Here is a 21598-nt window from a genome sequence, read left to right on the forward strand (position 1 = left end):
CTAGATAACTGATACTAGAAACTATAGTTCTTTGCCTATAGGGGAGGATAACACTCATACAATAACTATCTTCTTTGAAATGTCTGGCTGGGCTTTTTTGAGGTACTGTCATCGAGTTTTCCTTTGGCTCTCACCAGTTTCAGGGCATGTTTTCCTATATTGTCTTCGGCTTGACCCTGTGAAGACACTGCTGCTACATAGACAAGCAGTTGGTCCTCACACAAGTTACTCAATGCTGCCGTTCTTCGTGACCTGAAGGACGCAAGGCAGCAGTATTGCTCATAGATTATATTACATAGTGTTGTGTAATCGATTCCTAGACTGTTAGTGATGATGCAGAATTCATTGGCTCACAGCTTGCCGTCTTTCTGATATAGACTCCGTTCCCTTTGGATTTTTTTTTTTAATTAGATATTCCTCTTCACATATACTTTGAAACATTATTAAGGAAGGATGACATCAAAGGAGATCCTGTTGATACCTCATCTTTGGGAGTGGAGTTTAAAGTATCTTCAGACAATGGTATGTAAAGCAAAATATTTTAATATTTGCAAGACTGTTTTTCAGTCTTTTTCAGTCATTTTCCAGTACTTTCTGCCCTGAAGAAGTTCAGTTTATAAACTTACCACAAAGTAGGTTATCAGAGAAAGTAACCGGCTAAGGCTTTAGGTGAAAGAGGAATTTCTTCCCAGACCACAGTGTCGGGTTCTCCTTTGTTGCACTGATATGATCCCATTGGAGCCATGAGAGGGCACTGATACAAGGCGGGGAAGTTTGGACCATGGGTTCTCTGCAGTCACCGGTGCCTGACTACAGTACTGTTTACTATGTGGTTTCCTATCAGAAGTCTGTTTTTTTTCCATTATGAATAGTTCAGCAGTTGAGATTGCCTGTAAATTGCACTGGTGGAAAATAAGTTTTCAACGTGATACATGCTTTTTCTGTTGTAGGCTATAATCAACATAATGTTTCTGTCAAACAATGGAGCAGTGTCTGTTTATCCAATTCCAAATCTCAGTCAGTGTCAGGAACATCTGACCAGCTGTCAGAAGGAAGAAAGAAAAGACATCTAAGTGAGACAGCAGTAGGTAAGAGAAAAATGCTATTAAGATGGCATTACATCTTTAAAAATATGTGCTGTATAAATCAGTTTGTTATCAGTGGGCTTTGAGAATTAATTTTAAATTGTCTCCAAAAAGGATACTGTATGAACCTTTACAGGAGTGAAGAAATGGACTTATGACACCATGAAAATAATATTCTGTTTTAAAGCATAGTAGTATTTTTCTTGCTTGCTGAGTATATATTACAAGCTTCTGTATTTTATTTTTTGAATACTCTTAAAGGAAACTGCTCAGCAGTCCATCTGTGTTTTTCTAATACTGTGTGTCATTATTTTAAATAAGAAGGGTTTTTTTTATAGTAGTCAGTGAAACAGACTGAATTGCAAAGTTATCTGTCAAATCATGGCCAAGCAAACATTTCCTATTCCTGGCATCTTTGGTGAGCTATGTTTCATTTGTTGTATACTGTCATTTATGGTTCTCATTTCCTTCCAGACTGTTAAGAGGACTTGTGGGTAGCCAGTGCTTATAATTAGTGTTTTCACCATTGTGAAACCAAACAGGTTCTGTTACAGATTATTTTATGTACGCTTTTGGAAAACTTTTGGCAAAATTCCTCACAAGACAGTTGAAGAAAATAAATCACTGAATAAGAGGACAAACTATATTAGTTCAAAATTTTCCCTAAGCAAGAAGTAAAAGATATAAATGATCAGTTAAATTTGCGGAAAAATGCACTTCTGTTGCATATCCAGGTAAAACTGCTAGTGTAACCTTGTAATAGAGGTGGGATATGATATGGGAATTACAGCAGAAATAAACAAAAAATTATGATTAAAAAAAACAACGAAACAAACCCAAAACCAAACCACAGCCCCAAACCAAAAGACCCTATTGATTAAAAAGCTACAGGAGAGAGTAGAAGGTGTTTTTGGACAGACCAAAACTGTCTCTGGTTTAGATTAAATTTTTTTTTCTCTGCATCATTCCCCTTGTGCATTCCAGTCCTCCCCATTGCTGTACAGTCTTCTCTTATGGTCTGTGCCTGTCTTTGGGGGGCGCTGTGCCCTGTCCCCATCAGTGATCCCTTTTTCCATGCCACCCGCTCTGCTAACCAGTCACTGGTTCCCAGAAGGCAGATGCTGACATGGCGTTTCTTGCAACCACACTTGCGTAAGCGCAGTGTCATACACACTGAGACCAACAGCTTGGGAGCACTAGTAAGAGAGAAAACATCTTACTATAAACCTTTTGAAGTTACAGTTCGTCTTCTGCCAGTAGTATTTAGTTATTTGAGTTAATGGAAGAAAAAAAAGCAGCCTTTTATCATGAGGATCACAGTTTCCCAATGCCAGAAAACTGCTGTGTGGTGTATTCGTGAGTAGCAGCAGAAGTTCTAGCTTATTAGGGCTACGGGTGTAGTACTACATATTTATTCCTAATTTGGGCTCTGTCTAGGAGAAATTATCCATGGGGAAGGTCAGCCTGGTGAACAGGGCCAAAAATAAAAGCTGTGTGCCAGGGAGTTGCAGAGCTGCCTGGGAGATGAACGTTCATGTCCTTGACCCAGCCTGTGCAATAAAGTCTTCAGGATCAGTCTTACCTCTTTTTCCATGTTGGGATTCTTTTTATTGGTACATTAAATCTGAGTTCTCTTTTCTTACTGGAAATTAAGGTAGAAGGAAGGCAGAACATGGGTGCATTCCCCCTAAACACTGGGACTGAATAAGAGTAAACAAGAATTATGATTTGTCTGGAGCAGTGGACCACATGGAGATCTAGAAACTAATTTTATTTGTTACCCTTGCTGACAATTTTGTTTTATCATTTGTCAAGGAAGAAGCTGTCAGTGAGGGTTTAGTGAACTCGTCCGTTAGTGAGCTGCAGCCCAGCTGGGGAGGTGCTGCTAGGGAACACTGAGGAGCGTTCTTCCAAGTCTGGTTGCATTTGCTGTGTGTGTAGCCTGTGGCAGCTGCTGCAAAAAAGAAGCAGGATTTGCCTGTACGAAGCTGGTTCCATGAGAAGAAATCCTTCATAGAAGGAGAGGGATGAGTTTTGTGGAATAACAATGACAGGATGAGTAACAAGTGTTTATTTAGATGGCTTTTTATAGTATTCGTTAAATCCTGAGTGGTTAGCTGTGGGCTTCTAGAAATTACTGTACTATTACTGTATGGAAAAATAGCTTTAGTCTAATAGACAACAGCCGGTATGCATTTTTTAATTATTATTTTTTGTGACAGGCGAACGTAACACTAGGTTTGAGACATTCTCCTTTCAACATGCAGAACCAGAATCCCATAGCAGTTTTGCTGCCGTGACCAATGTCAATGCGATGTCTAGGCCCACTCACAGCACTTCATCACAGGTAAACCAAAAACGTATCACCGTCTTACCAGAAATATCAACAGAAAGTTGTGCAAGTTAATAATCCAAAACCACATGACTTTTAGATCTGATTTAGTGTTAAATCACAGTACAGAGGATTTTTGCAGTGAATTAAGTGGATTACATTAAGTAATTTATTTCAGATGGAGTATGTGGTGTTAACTAAAACAGATACTTGCTTGTAAAAGAATTTTGCAAATCATATAACTGGAGTGTAAGTTTAGTTTATTGGTGTTGGACCTTTCTTTTACAAATTTAATTGAATATACTGTGATTGATCTTCCCAGTTTTATGTAAGGGCTCTGATGACACGCTTTTCTTGATGGAGCTACATAAAATTGCTTCATGGTGCAAATGTAGTCACAGAATTTGTTAACTCTCAGCTTGAGCATTTAAAACATTTTGTACAGAACTAGAGGGAAAGTCTCTGGTATATAAATTTGTTGGGAGCAGCACAGCTCTGGATCTGGTTCTTCTGCAGAAACACACTTGTTTTGTTGGAATTAATTGAGAATTTCATAATAATATTCAGATTTCAGTCCCAAAGTCATGCTAAGACTAGTGGTATACTGATGCTCTGTAAGTCGTCATATTTCAATCTGGTGATGACTCCTGGAGAGCCAAGTTTAAATCTGCATCCCTGACGCAATTTTGGCAATGCACACTCCACCTTTTTTCCCTTGCTTGAGCAGACCATTGTCAAACACTAAAATGAGCATTTTAGGATAGACTGATTCTGTTAAAGTTCAGCTTAAAATTGAGATCTTGAAATACAGAATCATAGAATCACTGAATGGTTTGGGTTGGAAGGGACCTTAAAGATCATTGAGTCCCAACCCCCCTGCCATGGGCAGGGACACCTCCCACTAGCCCAGGTTGCTCAAAGCCTCATCCAGCCTGGCCTTGAACCTCTCCAGGGATGGGGCATCCACAGCTTCCCTGGGCAACCTGGGCCAGTGCCTCACCACCCTCTCAGTGAAAAATTTCTTCCTAATATCTAATCTAAATCTGCCCTCTTTCAGCTTAAAACTGTTATCCCCTGTCCTGTCACTGCACTCCCTGATCAAGAGTCCCTCCTCATCTCTCCTGTAGCCCCCTTTAAGTGCCTGTCCTTGTACGGGAATGTATCATGATTTAGACTAAACTTTCTCCTGTAATCTGGGAACATCAGTTTTTGACCCATGTAGGTTCTATGCACTAGTGGGCAGAGAACACCACCAGGAATCCTACTATGATCATGGCAAAGAAGTTCCATTTCTGTCTTTTGCACATCCTTCAGAAAACCACTTTCCATGTAGGCTGTTATTCTCTGCTAAATGTAGCTTCATTCTTTTGAAATTCTTAATTGTATCACACTGAAGAACCACTTGGGTTACGGGTTAGCAGACAGATAATAGAAGGTCATCTTTGTAGACTGAACGTTATGAAGAAGGCAGCATTAACTTCAACCTTCTCATAAGTCTTCAGAATTAACTGTAACTGAGATCAAGGAAAGGAAACTCCCACTGATTTCAGTAAGAGTTATGCCAGCAAGAAGTAAATCTCAGAGCTGAGATAGTTTTAAGATTTGCTGAGATTCCATCAGGGGAGGGGGGTAAGGCAGAAGTCATTAAGCCACTATAAAATATGTTCAAGTAACAGACTTTCTCCTTGTGCAGTTCTGTTTCTCCAGCTAACATGTAGTTCCTATGATTTAAGCTGATGAATCTCTTACTTACAGAACAACTCCAGGAGAAGGTTGAGAAGCGAGAGCTCCTATGATATAGACAACATTGTCATTCCAATGTCACTGGTGGCACCATCGAAGCTGGAGAAACTACAGTACAAAGAAATCCTTACCCCAAGGTTTGTTCATGACCTTCACAGTTGCAATGAAAATACCAAAATGAACATGAGAACCCTAACTGAGAATATCATTAATGTGCAGTTAGCTAACTTTAAAATATTAAGATGATCTTCTCATGCGCTAGGGTTTTCTTTTTTTTTCTCTGCACTTCAATTTGTGTGACTGGAGTGGTGGGATGACTGGACAGCTGATAGCACAAGGGAAATAGTCTGATACACACAGGGAGGTAGCAGATGCCCAGACTGGCTAAAAATAGAAATAGCTTTATATCATCTTAATTGTAGTGATATTCGCGGCGTTAAGTGTGCCATATTGCTGACATGCTCTGCATAGCTATTTGGAGGTTGCTGTGGTTTTTGTGTGTTATGGCTCGTAAGAAAATAGTTAACTATTTTCAGTGAGTTAAACAGAAATGGCTTAGCATCTATTTTTAAAATGTATCCATTCTGATACAGAATAAGCTTATTTTTTTTTTTTAAATAACATCTTTAGATTGCTAAAACAAGGTAGTTGATCTCCTATGCTGTAGTTCAGTGGCTTATGAGCAAATTGCCTGAAATGGCTAAATGCAATTGTTCCGTATTTTAAATATTGTAATTTGTATTTGCTTTTATATTGTCTTTAAAGCTAAAAATATTATTAAGACTACTGGATAGCTTAAAGATTGTGTTGGGAAAAGGAGAGGTTATATACTGGGTTGGGAAAGGAAAATCTAGATTTCCTGTTATCAGCACCTTAAATTTTATTTTAGTTGGAAGAAATTTTGAAGCAGAAGCAGTGGTGAAGAGGGAGTAACTAACAGAAGAAACAGTGTAGAAACAGAAGAGTGGTCTCTTCTGCTAAAATAATGAAACAGCACTTAGGAAAATTAATTTGACTTTTCTTGTCTCATTTCTAGCTGGAGAGTTGTTGAATTACAACCTTTAGAAAGATCTCCTACAGATGAAGAAGAGGTAGGCTGTATTTTAATTAAACTACCAGTTGTTAATTAAACTAGATATAATACATAGTTGGGATAATCAGTGTTTTATTTTCCAAAGTCACTGACTTCATGCAAATCCTGGTAAGTTTCAAATTTCAAAAATAAAGTATTAAGTATAAGATTGTGAAAATGTGTCTACTCAACCCTATGGTGGATGACAGGAATGTGATTACCTCCATTAATAACCAGTGTTCACTTGTTCATTTGGCTCTCTGTCCCTTGCTGCTGGCACAGTCAGCACCCCAAAGGGTCCCTTTGACAGGCCTCCGCGTCCCCTGCTCCTGGGCGTTGTGATGCTGGGTCTCCCAGTGCCACTGTCTCTTCGAGGCAACCTGTGCTATAGCATCTGTCCTCTCTCATCCTGTTCTTTGATGGCCAGTTCCCATGGCCGGTTGTTCTTCAGGAGGTAATTTGCCCATGGGCCCAGGGGGTTTCCTCAGTTTTCTTCTCAGCGTTCATTTTCCTGCAGCCCTCCTGTTGGGAGCAAACTTTTCTTTCTGCTTTGTCAGGAACAATGTGACCTCCAGCATTTCCTGCTTGCCTGTTGAGCTAAGTTTGCACATCATATGCTACTGTTGCTTCCTCCAGACATAAGAATCTACCTTTTTCTTCCAGGGAATGTCTGTGGACTTTACAGCTGGGGTTCCCTTTCTCCCCTAATGAGGGGTTTGAGGCATTTCCTAACCCCAGTGTAAATGTACCAACAGGTCTGGTCCCTAGGCTAGTTTTATGTCCTTTCAATGTTTTTGTGGCTCCTTTTCCAGAAACCTGCCAGTTTTGCTGTCCTTTGGACATCTCTAATCTCCTTCCAGTCTCTGCTGTACGCCATGATCAACTTTTGGAACTGTAGGACTTGTATTCGTACCTTAATCCACAATATCTGTTCTTGAGTGTCTTTTTCAGAGAATCTTTACAACCAGGGTTTAGGTGCCGTAGTAGTAGAAAAAGATTGCATTTGGGTAGCAGTACAGGTGTTTATGCTTAACACAGTGAACAAATTAAATCATTATGCCACTTCCTTGCGGTAGAAAATACACTCTCCATAAAGCTTCCTCAGGTTTTTACTAGGTCTGTAGCTGCACACTCCATGGAAATGAATCTTTCAGAGACCGTCATGGTTTCAGGTCCTTACCTGGTGTAGTTGCACTCATTTGGCAGCATACTCTTGGGCTGGAAGGAAGAGATAACCTTCCTCTGTCCCTGCCTTTTCTCATGCACTTAAGAAATTCTTGTGAAGTCTGGTGGTCAGATTTATGTCACCTCCACCGCTGCCTTTTGGTTTGGTTCTGTCTCTGCTGTGTATGTAAGGATATTTAATTAAACCATTTGGAAAATAACTAATAAGGCAGCAAGGGCACACTGTCCCTTGAGATTCTACTGTTCGTTGCTCTCTCTTCATTGTGGCATCTATGGGGAAAAAAAAAAGAATTTCAACAGTGATTTGCCTTCAGGGCTTCAAGGGACTTTCTTGGAGAACTCAGAAGATTTCTTGTTTAGGTTTCAGATCCATACAGACGACTTGCCTTATGTACTTTTGCTGTATTTTTCTGAAGGGACTTCAAGGTGTCTCTCTGGGAAGCTCATGGGCTAATCGCTCATTTAGTAGCCCTCCTAGTACATTTGTATTTGGCATGACTAATTGATCCCGTATGATTCATCCTTTGGCCAGGAAGTAACTTGAGTTAACAATAAAGCAGCTTGGCCTCCTGCTGTGGTCCGCTGCTTCTGTATTGTCTGGCAGCGGCTGGGTGGAATGAGAGCACAGAGATGTCAGACAAGAGAAAAATCCTAAAGATCTTGTTTGCCTAAATCATCGTTTGCCAATTTTCCCCCTTTCTTTCAGGATCACGTTAATTGATTTGGATGTTTCTCAGAGTACTGAGAAAAAGTGGTCGGCTGATCTTAATTCTTCCACTTCCTTGCTTTAGGTTTCAGGCTGAGTTAGATTTGTTACTGAGTAAGCTTGAAAAAAGACAGGAGAAAACGGCAGCATTACCTTTTTGCAGAAAAGCACTCACTCTGATACTCTTAAAAGTGCTCCTCATACAGAAATCAAGGCAAGCTTCAGTAGATCATCCGTGAAGGACAAGAGAGGACAAAATATACTTTCTGCTTTCATATAAAGTAAGCTTTATCTTTGCTTTCCACTGCATAGCAGCCTGTGTTGGTACTGTAGAATAGTTTTTTTTCTGCCTATCTTCTGCTTGGCTAAATTTAAAACTTTTGGAGTTGTCCTTGTGTCAACCAGGGGTTAGGGATTTTTTTCCACTTGAGATTTTTTTTTCCTTCTCTCTCTTCTTCATTTAAAGGCTTTCAATGCAACAACCTGTATCTGTGCAACACACTTGCACCCAAAGTTTCCACAAGTTACAAAAAAATGTAGGGTCCCCAATTTGTCATGTTCTACAGGAGCCACACCTCCAAGGAGAGGAACTCAGCACTTTCTGCAAATCACACCTATTCGCTGTGCCTTTATTTGATTACAAAAAGCTTACCTTTTTTCAGTGCCTAATTTTTGTTTCTGGAAATTTTACCTTGCAGAACATAACAGTTGGGCAACACAAGTTAATCTAGTATTTATGTCTGCTCTATTATTTGCTCTAAAAAAATATTTAGTTTTTGGAAATAGATCATTTGAGTTTCCTGGTTTGCATGTATGAACTTGCAGTCTCTTACTGCCTTAAAGCATGGGAGGGTGTGGCACAGGTTTTCCTGGTTTATTTTCTTTTTAATTTGTTTTCTCCAGGTTAAAGTTTCTGGCAAGGTATAGTTGTGATGTTCAAGTGTATTTTGTAGTTGTTTTAGTAATGACAAATAGTTTGGAATAATTCTGTATGTAGTTAGTTTTGCCTAAGTGTTTTCATGGCTTATGACTCAGTGTTTCCCATGAAGCCGAAGACTGAAACACAGACTTTGTTGTTTTGAGAATCAGAAATATTCCTGGTGCTATTCAACATTAATGTACAGTGTCTTGTGGCTTAACTAGATGCAATGGGGGGATCCAAATCTTAGTTTGCTTTAAGTCTCTTTCTTTGAGTGAAATCATTAGCCATGCCTAACAAACAGGCCTTCCTAATAGTTTTTTTTCCTCTCAACATCATTGCCAGATCCAGACACAGAGGAATGAGAGTTCTTTTGCCCTTTTTCAAACTAACTTTAGTGGGGGGTAAAAAAAAATATCAAATTTCTCCAGTTATAGCAACTTTAAATGAACCTAAAGTTGGTGGAAGAAATAAGGAACAGTAAGGCTTATTTCTGTATTTTTCAAAACTCTTCAGTTGGGAGAGGAATGTGGACTTTGATTTTTGAAAGGAAGCTTGTTAAAAATGAAGTTTCTTCCCAGCATGAAAAGTTTTGGCAATTTGCTAAGAAAAGTATTTTCAAAGTCTAAGTTTTTCTTTCAGAATTATCTTTTGTTTCCACTTCAAAGGAAATCTGAGCACACAGAAAAAATCCTAAATTTTCCCTGAGGGAATAGCACTTTTGTAGTTCATAAAATTCTCACTTTAACGCTATACATCATTGACCTTGGAAGGACAGAATCTGAACTGAGATGCAGCCCTGTAGTGACGCCATCCAAGTGACAGAGCTGGTGAATGCCAGAGAGAGGAGGAAACCCATTAAGTTGACTTGCATGAAGGGAAAACAGCCGCTAACAAAGTGGTTTGTGTTTAACATAAATAAATAATAGCAGTGGGGAATCTCCAAGAGGCAGTCATGAGATAGGCAAAAAAAAAAAAAGGCAGGCCTGTTTGTCTGAAGGTTCCTGTTGGGTGCTGGGCTGAGGAGGAACAGGGCAGCTCACAGACACACACACAGAAACTCACAGACCCACAGAAAGAAACGGACACCCGTGGACACTCACAAGTACACACACAAACTCACAGACACTTACGGACACTCGCAACTACTCACAGATGGTTGAAGACACACACACAGACAGTCACAGACACTCAGAGACACACAGGCACTCACGGACACTCACGGATACACCTGGAAACACACAGACAGAGACACTCACAGATATACACAGGCACTCCCGAACACACACACATAGTCATGGACACTCAGGAACACTCACAGTTACTAACGGATACTCACAGATATTCATGGATACTTAACGGATACTCACAGATACTTAGGGACACTCACAGATACTCATGGATACTCACAGGTCATAATGGACACTAACAGATACAGACTAATGGATACTCCTGGACACTCCCAGCTAGTTAATTCTGTCTCAGCTTAACTGAGGACACAGATACTCACAGATAATCACAGATGATAATGGACACTAACAGATACCCACGGCTCCTCACAGATACTAACAGATACTTATAGTTATGGACACTCACAGCTACTACAGACACTAATGGGTACTTGGGGATAGGTACAGACACTCACAGGTACTAACAGATACTTATGAATACTCACGGACACTAATGGATACTTATGGATACTCGCAGACACTCATGGATAATCACAGATAATATTGGACAGTAACAGACACTAATGGATACTCATGGACAGTAACAGATACTTACAGCTATTCATGGATACTAACGGCTCCTCATGGACACTAACAGATACGGACACGCACGGATCCTTACGGACACTCGTAATCACAGTAACTCATGGACACTAACAGATACTCAGACACTAATGGATACTCACGGATAGGTACGGATACTCACAGCCACTCATGGACACTAATTGGATACTTAAAGACAGTCACAGGCACTCATTGACACTCAGAGATACTTACAGACCTTCACAGACTCCCATGGATACTTTCAGACAGGTGTGGATACTGGTGGACACTCACAGCTACTCAGAGACAGTCACAGACACTCATGAATACTTATGGACAGGAACACACACTCATGGACACACACGTATAGTGACAGTCACAGACACACATAGGGATTCTCATAGATGCATATACATGCACGCGTGGAGAGAGAGTGTCACAGCAACACACAGAGACCCACACACAGAGTGTGCCTGTCCCAGCCCTGTTGTACCCGGTTAGCTCTTCCACACAGCACTCTGTGCTTTGCCTTGTGATGAGGACGACACTGAATCCTGAATTTTCCCTGAGGGAACAGCACTTTTGTAGTTCATAAAAGGCTCACTGTCACGCTGGACATCATTGACCTTGGAAAGACAGAATCTGTTACTTGTATAACAACACCAAGGATTTTGCTTTATAGAAAATTCAATTTATTTTCCATGACCGCCCAATTCTTGCTGTAATTCTTGTCCAGGACGGATGAGGCAGTGCAGCTTCATAGTTCCCATGACTGGAAATTGTTCATTCCTAGAATTTCTGTGCTTTTGGGGGTGGCTGGCATAAAGTCCATGGCTGCAGCACTCGTATGCTCTCACCAACAGTAGCTTTTTAGGTGAACTTTGAAGAGGTTGAATGGTTTGGAGCACTTTGAAATAATTCTGAGCTGTGCTGGAGGGGTCCAGCCCAGAGCTCGCCCCACCATCACGGGAGCAAGGGGGAAGCGCAGCAAAGCGCTCGTCACCCAGCCATGTCTAAGGAACAAACTTATTGGGGTGCTGCCCACGGAAAAATGAACATGGCTCTTGCAAAGTGAAGGTCAGACGCAATGGCTACATCTGAGGAGTTTTACCTAAAAAGCTGTCTCTTGCTTGACTACGAGCAGTTAAAAGTACTTACATTAGGGCTGTTTTAGGCTGTACCAGGGTCATGCAAATAATTTGCTAAGAAAGTCTCCTCTTCAAAGCAGAAACCATTTTCTGCTTGGTTTCGTAAAAAAAAAGCCGCACCTCAGGTTTGCCAAGTTCCTCTCAATCAATGTGGAGCTATCTACGTCCTTGGCGATCTCAGACCCATTTCTTTGTGCTTAAAGAACACCTTGCAAATCCTGCTGTCTCCCAGTCTCCTCCTAAAACAGTCTGGAAACTTGTGGAATTTTTGCTTGTCTTTATTTTGAGCTTTTAATACTGCCTTGATTTGCAAATTAATACTTGTCCTTTTAATTTTCTGCCTCTCACCATAGAGAAAAATGTGTTAGTTGCATGGGGGAGGGGGGTATAATTTCTGTATCCCTTCAGAGCAGCCACAGACATACAAAGAAATGACATGAAAGCAACAGCATCCCATATACTAGAGCTCTAGCGAGCGTAAGCTGAATGCACGTATTCTGATGTACCTTTATACTGCAAGCACGCACTGTGTTGCCTCCTCATTTGGTGAACAGACCTTTGCAGAATTCTATATAATATTTTCTGCCTTTTGTTTCTAGTGATGTTCATAATTACAGCAGCAGCTATCCCTGTATTTTGTTACAGCTAGAAGATCTGTCAGATGAAGTTTTTTCCTTACGTCACACAAAGTATGAAGAGAGAGAGCGAGCGCGGTGGTCGCTGTGGGAGCAGAGCCGCTGGCCCCGGAGGAATAGCAGGCAGGTGTACTGACTTTGATAAGAGTTCCTATTGAACCGCTGGTGTCAGCTCTTGGTGCAACAGTTTCAAAAATGCCCTCACAGAGAAGTTTGAAAATGAGGGCACCCCTTATTAATTAACTCATCAAGAGCAGTACCAGGTGTGTTTGGTTTTTGTGGCTGGAAAGGGAAGGCTGTGCAGTTCTAAAGCATGCATACTTACAGAAATTTGGCATGTTAGTGACCTGGTATTAGTGAATAAAAATCTTACACCCATTCTGAACGCATAGCTCTGCTAGCCTGTGCCACTCCCAGTTATTATTACTTCAGTCACCAAGCGTAACATAAGCCCTTTTGCACTCACCTGACTCAGATGAAAGTCCACAGCATTCAGAGACGTGTTACTGAAGGATCCTGGGCTGTGCAAAGGACCTTATCCTTAAAGAAGTCATTGTGCGAAAAAGTTTAATTATCACAGGCTTGCTGTCTGGCGCAAAACACATCAAAATTAAATAGCAACCCTAAAAGTCTTGCAAGAAGTGGTGAGTGCAAGAGCAAGCATCATAAAGCTGTACCTGCAGTTTGGCTCTGGGAAAATGATTCCCATAAATCGCTTCAAATTCTGATAGGACAAAAAGTATCCTATAAATTTTAGGACAGCTTTTTCTGCTATTTATCATACGCTTGTGTCTACTCATGGCTGAAAGAGAACCATGACACTATGACTATATATATGCAAAGAGAGCGCTTTTTTTAATGCAGGACAAAATTAGAGCTAAACCACATTAAGGAATTATATTGTAAAGTATTTTTGAACTTTAAACAAAAAACTTTAGAAAGTATACTGAAAAATACAAGTTCTGTGTGTGCTGTTAGCTTTGAAACTCAGTGGAGTCCCTGGAATCTTACTGCTATTTGAATTCAGGAGCAAAACTGCGATTGACACGAGCAAGGTCAGCCTTCCACCTGGCATTTACGATATGTGCCAGTATTGTAAATCTAGTTCAAATCTGCATTAAAGGCTAAGTCAGAATTTTTAATCTTATTAACTTACTTTGACTGCTTTGGAGATGAGGCCAGAGCAGAGGTGGGAAGGGGGAGCCCCAGGACCTGCTGTTTCTTCTCAAGTTACCATGGCACAGTCTGCTGAGAGCGCAGTTTGGACTCTGCAGGCTCCTGCGAATGATGCTGTGTTCCCCTGAGTGGAAACAGCCCACGGCTCACTGACTTCTGTCCAAAATTACCATTCTGGTGAGCATGTGGAGCAAGGCACAGGAATGGGACCGGCCACCAGTTGTTCTGCAGCCAGAGTGTGCCTGTTCCAGCCCTGTTTTATCTGGTTAGCTCCTCCACATAGTGCTCTTTGCTTTGGCTGGTGACAATGATGTTGTGTTTTCATCTGCTCTTTTGATTTAAATAAGTAGAATGTAGGTAGTACGTATGGAGACACCGAACGCTTTGAAAAGAAAATCTAAACTGTTCCTGGTGATGTGCAAGGGCAGGGAGTAGCTCTTAAGACTCTCGTCTCCTACCCTGTGCTAGATCTTACAGCAAAAATGCCGACGGACGACACAGCCAAGATTCGGTACAGAAAGACCACCTAAAAAAAAGACTTGACTTCGGAAGCCCACAGCTCTGTTTGTTCAGGGATCACACAACTCTGCAGGGAGAGCCAGGAAGCGAAGGTGGGTGCTCTGGATAGCTTCCAGGTCCAGTCAGGTCTTCAGCGAGCACCATCTCTAACTGAAAACAAAGAACCTGAGCATACACTCCTGTCTCACTGATCAGAACCTCAGGCTGTCACCCTAGTTCACGTAGACTGAATGTAGCGCTCCTGTGTAGAACTAGATAGATAAATAAAGCCCAAGATTTGTCAACAGGTAAAAATATCATTGCTTAGCACTCATGGCACGTGTTTTAGAGGCAAGTATGGCAGGCCTGGGTTTGGGGATGTTGGCCAGGGTTCCAGATGTGGCTGATTGTTATGGGGTCAGCTATCCTGATGGTCTGGCACCATTGAAAAGAGCTTCCCCCTTCTTGTGCTGTGCCTGTTCAATTCTAGCTCTGTTACTGGTTCAAAACCATATGAAGCCAGCTTACATTGACAGCTGGTGCCTAGCAGTGTCGTATTCTTTATCTGAAGAGACCTGCAAACATTGTAAGGAAAGACACTCATTTGTTACTTGATAGCAGATCATTCTGCACAGTTCAGACTCAACTGCAATCCTTTTTCCCCCTCTTTTCTCTTTTTCCACCCTCACTCCTACCCTTCTGATTCCTTTCAGTCTGGGCTGTGGGAACTTCGAGTTTTTCCACTAAAAGATGAAGAGGTAGAAGCTTTACTGTGCCAAGATCAAATAACGAATCGGACTGAAATGTCAAGTGCAGCTTTTCCCAGCGACTCTCCCTGTACTTCATGCGCACCCATTGGTTTGCCAGACAATGGCCATCCACTGAGAAAACAATCTACCGAAGAGGCAGAAGACTGCAAAAATGTTTGCCTGGGAATCAGCAATACGAGAAAACAAAGGTGACAGGGAATAATGTGGTTCATTAAGAAAGCCAATTAAGGTGGAGAAAAGTGTAAGGTAAAATCTCTCTTGTTCACACAGCATGTGACAGCACAATTCAAAACCTGTACGTTAGCTGCATATAATATATTTTCTTTCTTGCTTTGTAACAGGCAGGATAAATCCCAAAGACAACACTTTCTTCTTCCTGAACCCCAAGAGAAAGTAATTATTTCAAGCTGGAAGTCTAATATTCCCAGTGTCGGGAGTGGGCGCACATAAATTGCTGGCACCATTCACTTTCTGTTGTCGTATTGCCACATTTGTTAATAATCATCCTTTTCTGTTCTGTTTGGGTTCAAATGCATTTCTGGTTCTAGAGGATTCTGGTGCAGCAGGATATGCTGTCTACCTTAACCAACAACTTCAACTGAACACAGAAAAACTACTTGAAAAGATAGTGGGGAGAAATAATAGCCTCAGATTCTTTTCCTGTGTGGCATGACCGTGGGGCAAAAATCTGCCTCTCTAAATGCATGCATGTAACCCATGCCTAAGATAAGGGTGGGTGAGAAGCAGCAGTTTCAAAGCAGATGTTCTGGAAGACTTGCATCTAGCTTACAATCTGTACTCAGCTCTCCGTAGTGCCAGGGCATGTTTCATATAGATGTCCTCAAGCAATAAGCTAGAAATAGCCCACTGCATTTCACTAGTCGATATATCTGCTACTCAGAAAGTAGGGTTTCTGCTTCAGTCGTGTGGGTATAGAGAAACAGAAGGCAAGAGGAGTTGAGTCAAATCAATGACGCAGCTCTTGGAATATTGTGTTTTGGGTCATCTTACGTCCTTAGTCCTTCAGTAGCTAATGAGGCTCATAATACGTCGCTTTGATATGTTAAAGACAAAGTCTTGTTACAATTTCTGTACAGTGCCTTGTAAGAGTCTCGTAAGCATGCCAACATTTGGTGACTAGCTGAAAACTAAAAGATGATTGTTGTCCAGAAGACCAATAAAACAAAAAGCCCCAAAGCTTTCCATTGTGATTCCAGATAGATTTGTAATTTCCCAGCAAATTCACAGTGAGGAAACAAAAGCAAGCTGTTTAAACTTCCATCTAAATAGCGTAGTTTGGAATGTATCTGCAATCTCAAGAAGTATTAACAAAGATTAAACACTGAATGTAGCTATAATCCATCAACAGGCAGTTTTTCTGTGTAGGACAGTTGAAGGTAATTTTATAAGAGTCTGGTTTTGTGCAAAAAATTTTTTTCCACGTGTAATATCTGGAATGGCACTGGATAGATGACCCAGTTTTAGTGTCAGGTTTTTTTGTTGTTGGTCAAAACGACAGGAATTACACACTGGTCATCTGAAAACAGTTCAGTAAAATTTCAACACTACAACCTATAGCTACATTGTAGTTTATTGCACATTCTGATTATTTTTTTAAACACTTTTTTAACACTGGTTTGTCTTAAACTTGAATCTTGCGTCAATGTCTGATACAATAATCTTTGATGCAAGGTTGGTTTTTTTAATTAAAAGTTATTTCTATATATATATGTTGTACATAGTCTGAATTTGATGGCCTTTTAGAAGTGAAGAAATAGCAGTAACACTTCCTCTTGGCACAGAGACCTGCTTGGCCCAAGAATGGTTTTGCAAACACACCGAAGCGGCAGTGGCACTAAGCTTTGCTGTCGTACTGAAGCTGTGCTGGTGCTGTGAGGCTCAGGTCCCCCCAGCATCTCTGTACAGACGTGGATTTTTCTACTTCTCTTGTCCTGCATGTGTGCCCACTGCTGGGAAAAGATTTCTGGAAGTTCCCTGGCTGAAATGCTTGGCAGGTCTTTTCCATACCTGCATCCGTTCGTTCAAATGGCTGAGCCGACCAGCTCTCACCCAACCTTGCTCCAAGGTCAGGGCTTCCTGCTCCGTCTGAGCCCTGGGGCACTATGAGCAGCTTCTGCCACTTAAGAGATGAGACAGACCAAGCAGACCAGCTGCCTTACGTGTCCTGAAGGTGCCATCAGAAAATGGAAATGCAATCCAGCATTTTACAGGAAGGCGCAAGAGGAGAGTTTTTCTATATAATGGGGTGGGGGATAAGGGTGTTAAAACGAGGCCAAAAGAAAATGTGTGCGAAAGGAGCTGGATTGACCAAGTTTGGCCACCCTGGTGGACTGTAACGGTGCTCCTGTGCTGCTGTTCCGTTCCCAGCTATGGGGTGCTGTTGAACCATTGTGTTGCTTTTTGGTCAGTCCCCAGTGTGCTTGTCTAAAGCAGCTGCTTGTTACCTTGCCAGGTGCAGGGGCTGCACAAGCGGTTATCAATACGAACAAGAGTAAACACATTTTCTTCATCCCTTCTTTAGATGTTTTGTCAGCCATTATGGGAACCAGCTAGTGTCTCACAAGGCAATAAAAAGGCAGCAAAGCCCCCCCCCCCATGAAACATGGGTGCTGCAGCTTCACACAGCAGGCCAGTTCCCTTGTGTTTGGTTTACCATTTTCAACTGAGACCTTTTTTTAAGGCCACTTATGTTCTGCTCCCTGCTGCTATAAGGGTATAAATGCTTTTCCGCATCCAGGACCTTAATGGAAGGTAAGTACAAATACAAACGTCTAAGCACTATTAAAATTAAGCTCTATGTGCATCTACTGCAGTTGTTTTATCTTGCTCGGGGAGGTGCACTGTACCACCCTGTGGAGCACATGTCCAAGCCCAGTGTTACTGGGCTAGATCAGTTTATTTTATCCTTTTTTCCAGTGCAGAGCCTTTGCTCTACACGATCACCCTGGACTGCTCTAGACTGTGTCACTTTATATCACCAGAGTCTGCTCACCCCTATTGCTGAAACATTGCTTTACCAGAATATTGCAACAGCTAACGGTCCTGGGGTTTGTTCAGCCCTATGGGTACCATGCAAGCAGCTCTTTCAGTTTTCATGTTAGCGTTTGGTTCAAGTCCTGCAGCTGTGGTTCTTCTGTTGTTGGGTTACATTACTGAGTACAGGAGGGGAGGCCAAAACAGAGCCTAAGATATTACTGCTGTTAATGTACAGAGGCAAAAATACTGGAACAGTCTTCAGCATTAAATGAACAAGTACCTGAGAGTCTGTGGAAGTGCAAACTACCAGATTTAAAATGACAAAGCGACTACAACCTGTGAAAGAAAACTATATGGTTCCACACTCAGAACAAAGCATAGTACTGTCAATTAACCAGCATAACTTTGGGACATCCATGCCCCCAATTTAATTTAATTTAAAAAAAAAAAAAAAGGGCAGAAATAGTTTGATTACCCTTTCAACGGCACGAAAAGCCACACTTCAAATTTTAAACTACCATTTTCATAGCCAGCTTGTGGCTGCTTGGCCTGCAGGTTAGATACCAGAGCTGTGGCTGTTTCTCTGTGCACATGCTATCAGACTCTACACATGTTCTTACGAGTAAGCTGCTTTAACACATCTAACAGCCATGTGGACCATTACCTTTCCTAGCCAAGCTTTCCTTTGGCAAACCTCTTCTGAAAGACGTCTTCAACGCAGTAGATCCATATGCCTCCATTTTTCTTTTGCTAGATCTCAAATGGGGTTGCAAGTGGAAACAGGAAACAAAGACCACAGTTAACCACACAGGAAAAAAACCAGTTTAGCCATTTCAGACACTTGTCTACATTGTTTGAACTAGCCCTAGCACTGCCTCAGCATTTGGTAGGTGATACCTGCCCAGCTTTGCTGCAAACAGATTTGACTTTGGCCTTGTGGAAACAGACTGGGGGCAGGTAGCTGTTGAGCCTTCTGGCCTGTTCCCCTGGGGCAGCAGGCTCTTTGCAACGCTCTGTAATTACAACTTAAAGGGAAAAATGAATACCATGAAATATTAAAGGAGTCAGCAATACTAAGCAGAGCCATGGGAGGCAGGTCTAGCTCAAATGACCTGCCCAGGTCTTCCTCTAGCGGATTATAACTCACCTTTCACATGCCCCAACAGGCTGGGCAGGGAAGTCAGCACAGGCAAACTGAAGGTATGAAAACTATTTGGTTTTATAACCAAGAGCGTGTTAAGCCCTTTTACAGCACCATCTCCATGCAGTGCATTTCACCTACATATGCTGAAATCACTTTAGTAGGTAACGTTCCTGTATGTTGCTATCTGAATCGTTTACTAGGGCATATCTCCAAACTAAGGAGGCTGCACCTCAAGTGTTTTTAACTATCTATAGGGTTTTAAAGCAACATTCTTCCTTAGAAGCCTGTCACTTCGAGGAATTTCAGCCACAGCTGTCTTAACTGCCTATTTGAAAGTTACATAAGAAGCTATTTCCCAGTTTGTAACCTGGTAAAGATGTTGCACTGACCTGTTTGATGCTTGACTTACATAGTTCAAGTACTTCTGTGCAGTAAAAGCAAACTGGAACATTTCTAACACTTGTGGGATTTTTTTTTAGCCCTCTTAAACAGCATTTTTCCTAAACTTACTCCCCAAACCACTCATTTTTGACAATCAGCTTAAAAGAGACTTACCACACCAAGGGTGTTTAATGTAGCTATTGGAAAAATTTTGTAGGAATGCACAGATCAAATGACAAAATACAGACAGCAGAGGGCAGTTTGATTAGTCTTCCACAAGAGAGATGGCTTGTGGTGATGCTACACTCTTCTAGCAAGCAAAAAACTGACTGAAGTTTGGTTCAATTCAGTCAGCGTTACAGGTTGTGCCATAAAATTAGCCTCCACAGAATTACGAGACAGGTTCAAACCATTGCATTGCCAACCCTGAAAGAAAAACAGAATGTGTTTCACTGCTGCTTGCTTCATTGCAGCGAAGGAATGATTCCTCTGTTCAGCAGCAACAAGTTTCCGTAACTTAACATTCATCCAGTCCTCCATTACACATGAGAAACAAGGGTTCTCCTGCACGCACAGAGCCTTCTTGAACGCTGCTTGGTAGGTCTCATCGATCCAGACAGCGCTTTTGAGCTGCTTCTGAACACACATTCCTCAGGAGATTGATCACAGATCTCGGATCAGCGCTCTTCATAATAGCACTGCCAGATACAATCATATTTGCACCTGCCTGGAAGACATTAAACACCCACTCAGTAACATGGAACAGATCCACTTCTTCAAGAGTTTTCTTGTTGTAAAACACGTAAGGAGTGAATTCTAGGCTGGTGGGTGAACAAGCACTACTTGTGGTACATAGGTAATGTATCTTTTTGACTACAATCACAAACCAAGTTCAGAAAAGACAGCTCTTCCCCAAATAGGTAATTTCTTCATCGTTGCTCCTCGTTACCTCAACACACAAGAATAAAAACCACCTCTCTAGCTTAGGGGAGGTTTCAGTAGCCACTATTAACAAAGGCAGAAGATTACACCTCAAGTGGGTTTTGATTCTAAGCGTGCTTTACTCTTCCCTCTGAAAACAACAGGTCAAAATGCAATTCTCCTCAGCTTTATTTTCCAAGGGATGATTAAGTCTCTTGGCACGGTGACTGCTCAAGAATGAAGCCTCTTACCTCTGCGCACTTATGGATGGTGTCAGGCCCAACTCCTCCATCCACTTCGATATCCAGCGAGGGAAACTGTGTCCTCAGCCACTGAACCTGAGAAACGGTATAAAAAGGTTGGCACCGAGATCCATGCTCAGCTATGTAGAGCTTCTTACACAACCAGGCAAGGTTTACTCACTTCACCACTACATTACATACTGTTAATTAGCTTTAAACTCAATAAATAAGGAAATAAGGAGAGAGAAACTTGGTTTACCTTTGGCATCATGTCTTCCATAAATTTCTGCCCGCCGAATCCAGGTTCTACCGTCATCACCAAAGCCATGTCTATCTGATTGGCCCAAGGTGCCAAGTGTTCAACTGTGGTGCCAGGCTTGATCGCCAGGCCAACCTGCAGGAGAGGAAAGTCAAACCCAACTGCACCTCGGGATGACAGCAAGGGGCAGCTAGAGCTGGGTACAGGCTCCCGGGAAACTAATTACACGTCTGTGGAAGTGCCATAAGAATGGGCTGCTTCAAATAAAGATTCTTTATTTTCTTCATTAAAGTTGAAGACTGACTTCACGCACAGAGTGTTAGGGCCGCGTGTGCCAATCTCTGACCACCCGAAACCGCAGCCACGGGTCTTCACTGCCAGAAACACATCAGTCGGTTAAACTGAGCGCAGCGTGACGCCAAGCCCGCGCTCCCTCACCTTCATCCCGTTCTCCCGAATGTCTTTAATCAGCGCCCCGGGATTGTCCGTCGCTTCCAGGTGAAAGGTGTACTGGTTTGCCCCGGCGACAGCCATGGGCTGCACCCACTGCTCCGGCCTGGCGACCATCATGTGCATATCTGCGGGGCAGGGCCGGGGGCCCTCAGCCGGCGCG

General features: G+C 42.0%; 2 protein-coding genes across 3 annotated transcripts in view; one reads left to right on the forward strand and one right to left on the reverse strand.

Annotated features, from left to right (window-relative positions):
- KANSL1L (KAT8 regulatory NSL complex subunit 1-like) overlaps nucleotides 1–15432 on the forward strand; it is a 58482-nt gene extending 43050 nt beyond the window's left edge. The window contains 9 exon segments of the mRNA XM_010087816.1: nucleotides 412–522; nucleotides 951–1088; nucleotides 3308–3432; nucleotides 5173–5297; nucleotides 6197–6251; nucleotides 12608–12720; nucleotides 14242–14301; nucleotides 14303–14384; nucleotides 14985–15432. Coding sequence (XP_010086118.1) covers nucleotides 412–522; nucleotides 951–1088; nucleotides 3308–3432; nucleotides 5173–5297; nucleotides 6197–6251; nucleotides 12608–12720; nucleotides 14242–14301; nucleotides 14303–14384; nucleotides 14985–15233 — 1058 coding nt within the window. The 3' untranslated portion in view covers nucleotides 15234–15432.
- Nucleotides 15433–19737: 4305 nt separating this feature from the next.
- Nucleotides 19738–21584, reverse strand: RPE (ribulose-5-phosphate-3-epimerase). 2 transcript variants are annotated; one of them, XM_010087827.1, is made up of 4 exons: nucleotides 21424–21561; nucleotides 20986–21192; nucleotides 20736–20822; nucleotides 19738–20290 (listed from the first exon to the last, which is right to left on the reverse strand). In XM_010087827.1, the coding sequence occupies exons 1-4, from the start codon at nucleotides 21559–21561 to the stop codon at nucleotides 20168–20170; spliced, it is 555 nt and encodes a 184-aa protein (XP_010086129.1). In that variant the 3' UTR covers nucleotides 19738–20167. The 2 variants fall into 2 exon arrangements, with proteins under 2 accessions (XP_010086129.1, XP_010086136.1); XM_010087834.1 differs by having other exon boundaries at nucleotides 19746–20290; nucleotides 20986–21120; nucleotides 21424–21584.
- Nucleotides 21585–21598: the final 14 nt, after the last annotated feature.

The sequence above is a fragment of the Pterocles gutturalis genome, unplaced genomic scaffold (genome assembly GCF_000699245.1).
Source record: "Pterocles gutturalis isolate BGI_N339 unplaced genomic scaffold, ASM69924v1 scaffold16161, whole genome shotgun sequence".
NCBI classification, from domain to species: Eukaryota; Metazoa; Chordata; class Aves; order Pterocliformes; family Pteroclidae; genus Pterocles; species Pterocles gutturalis.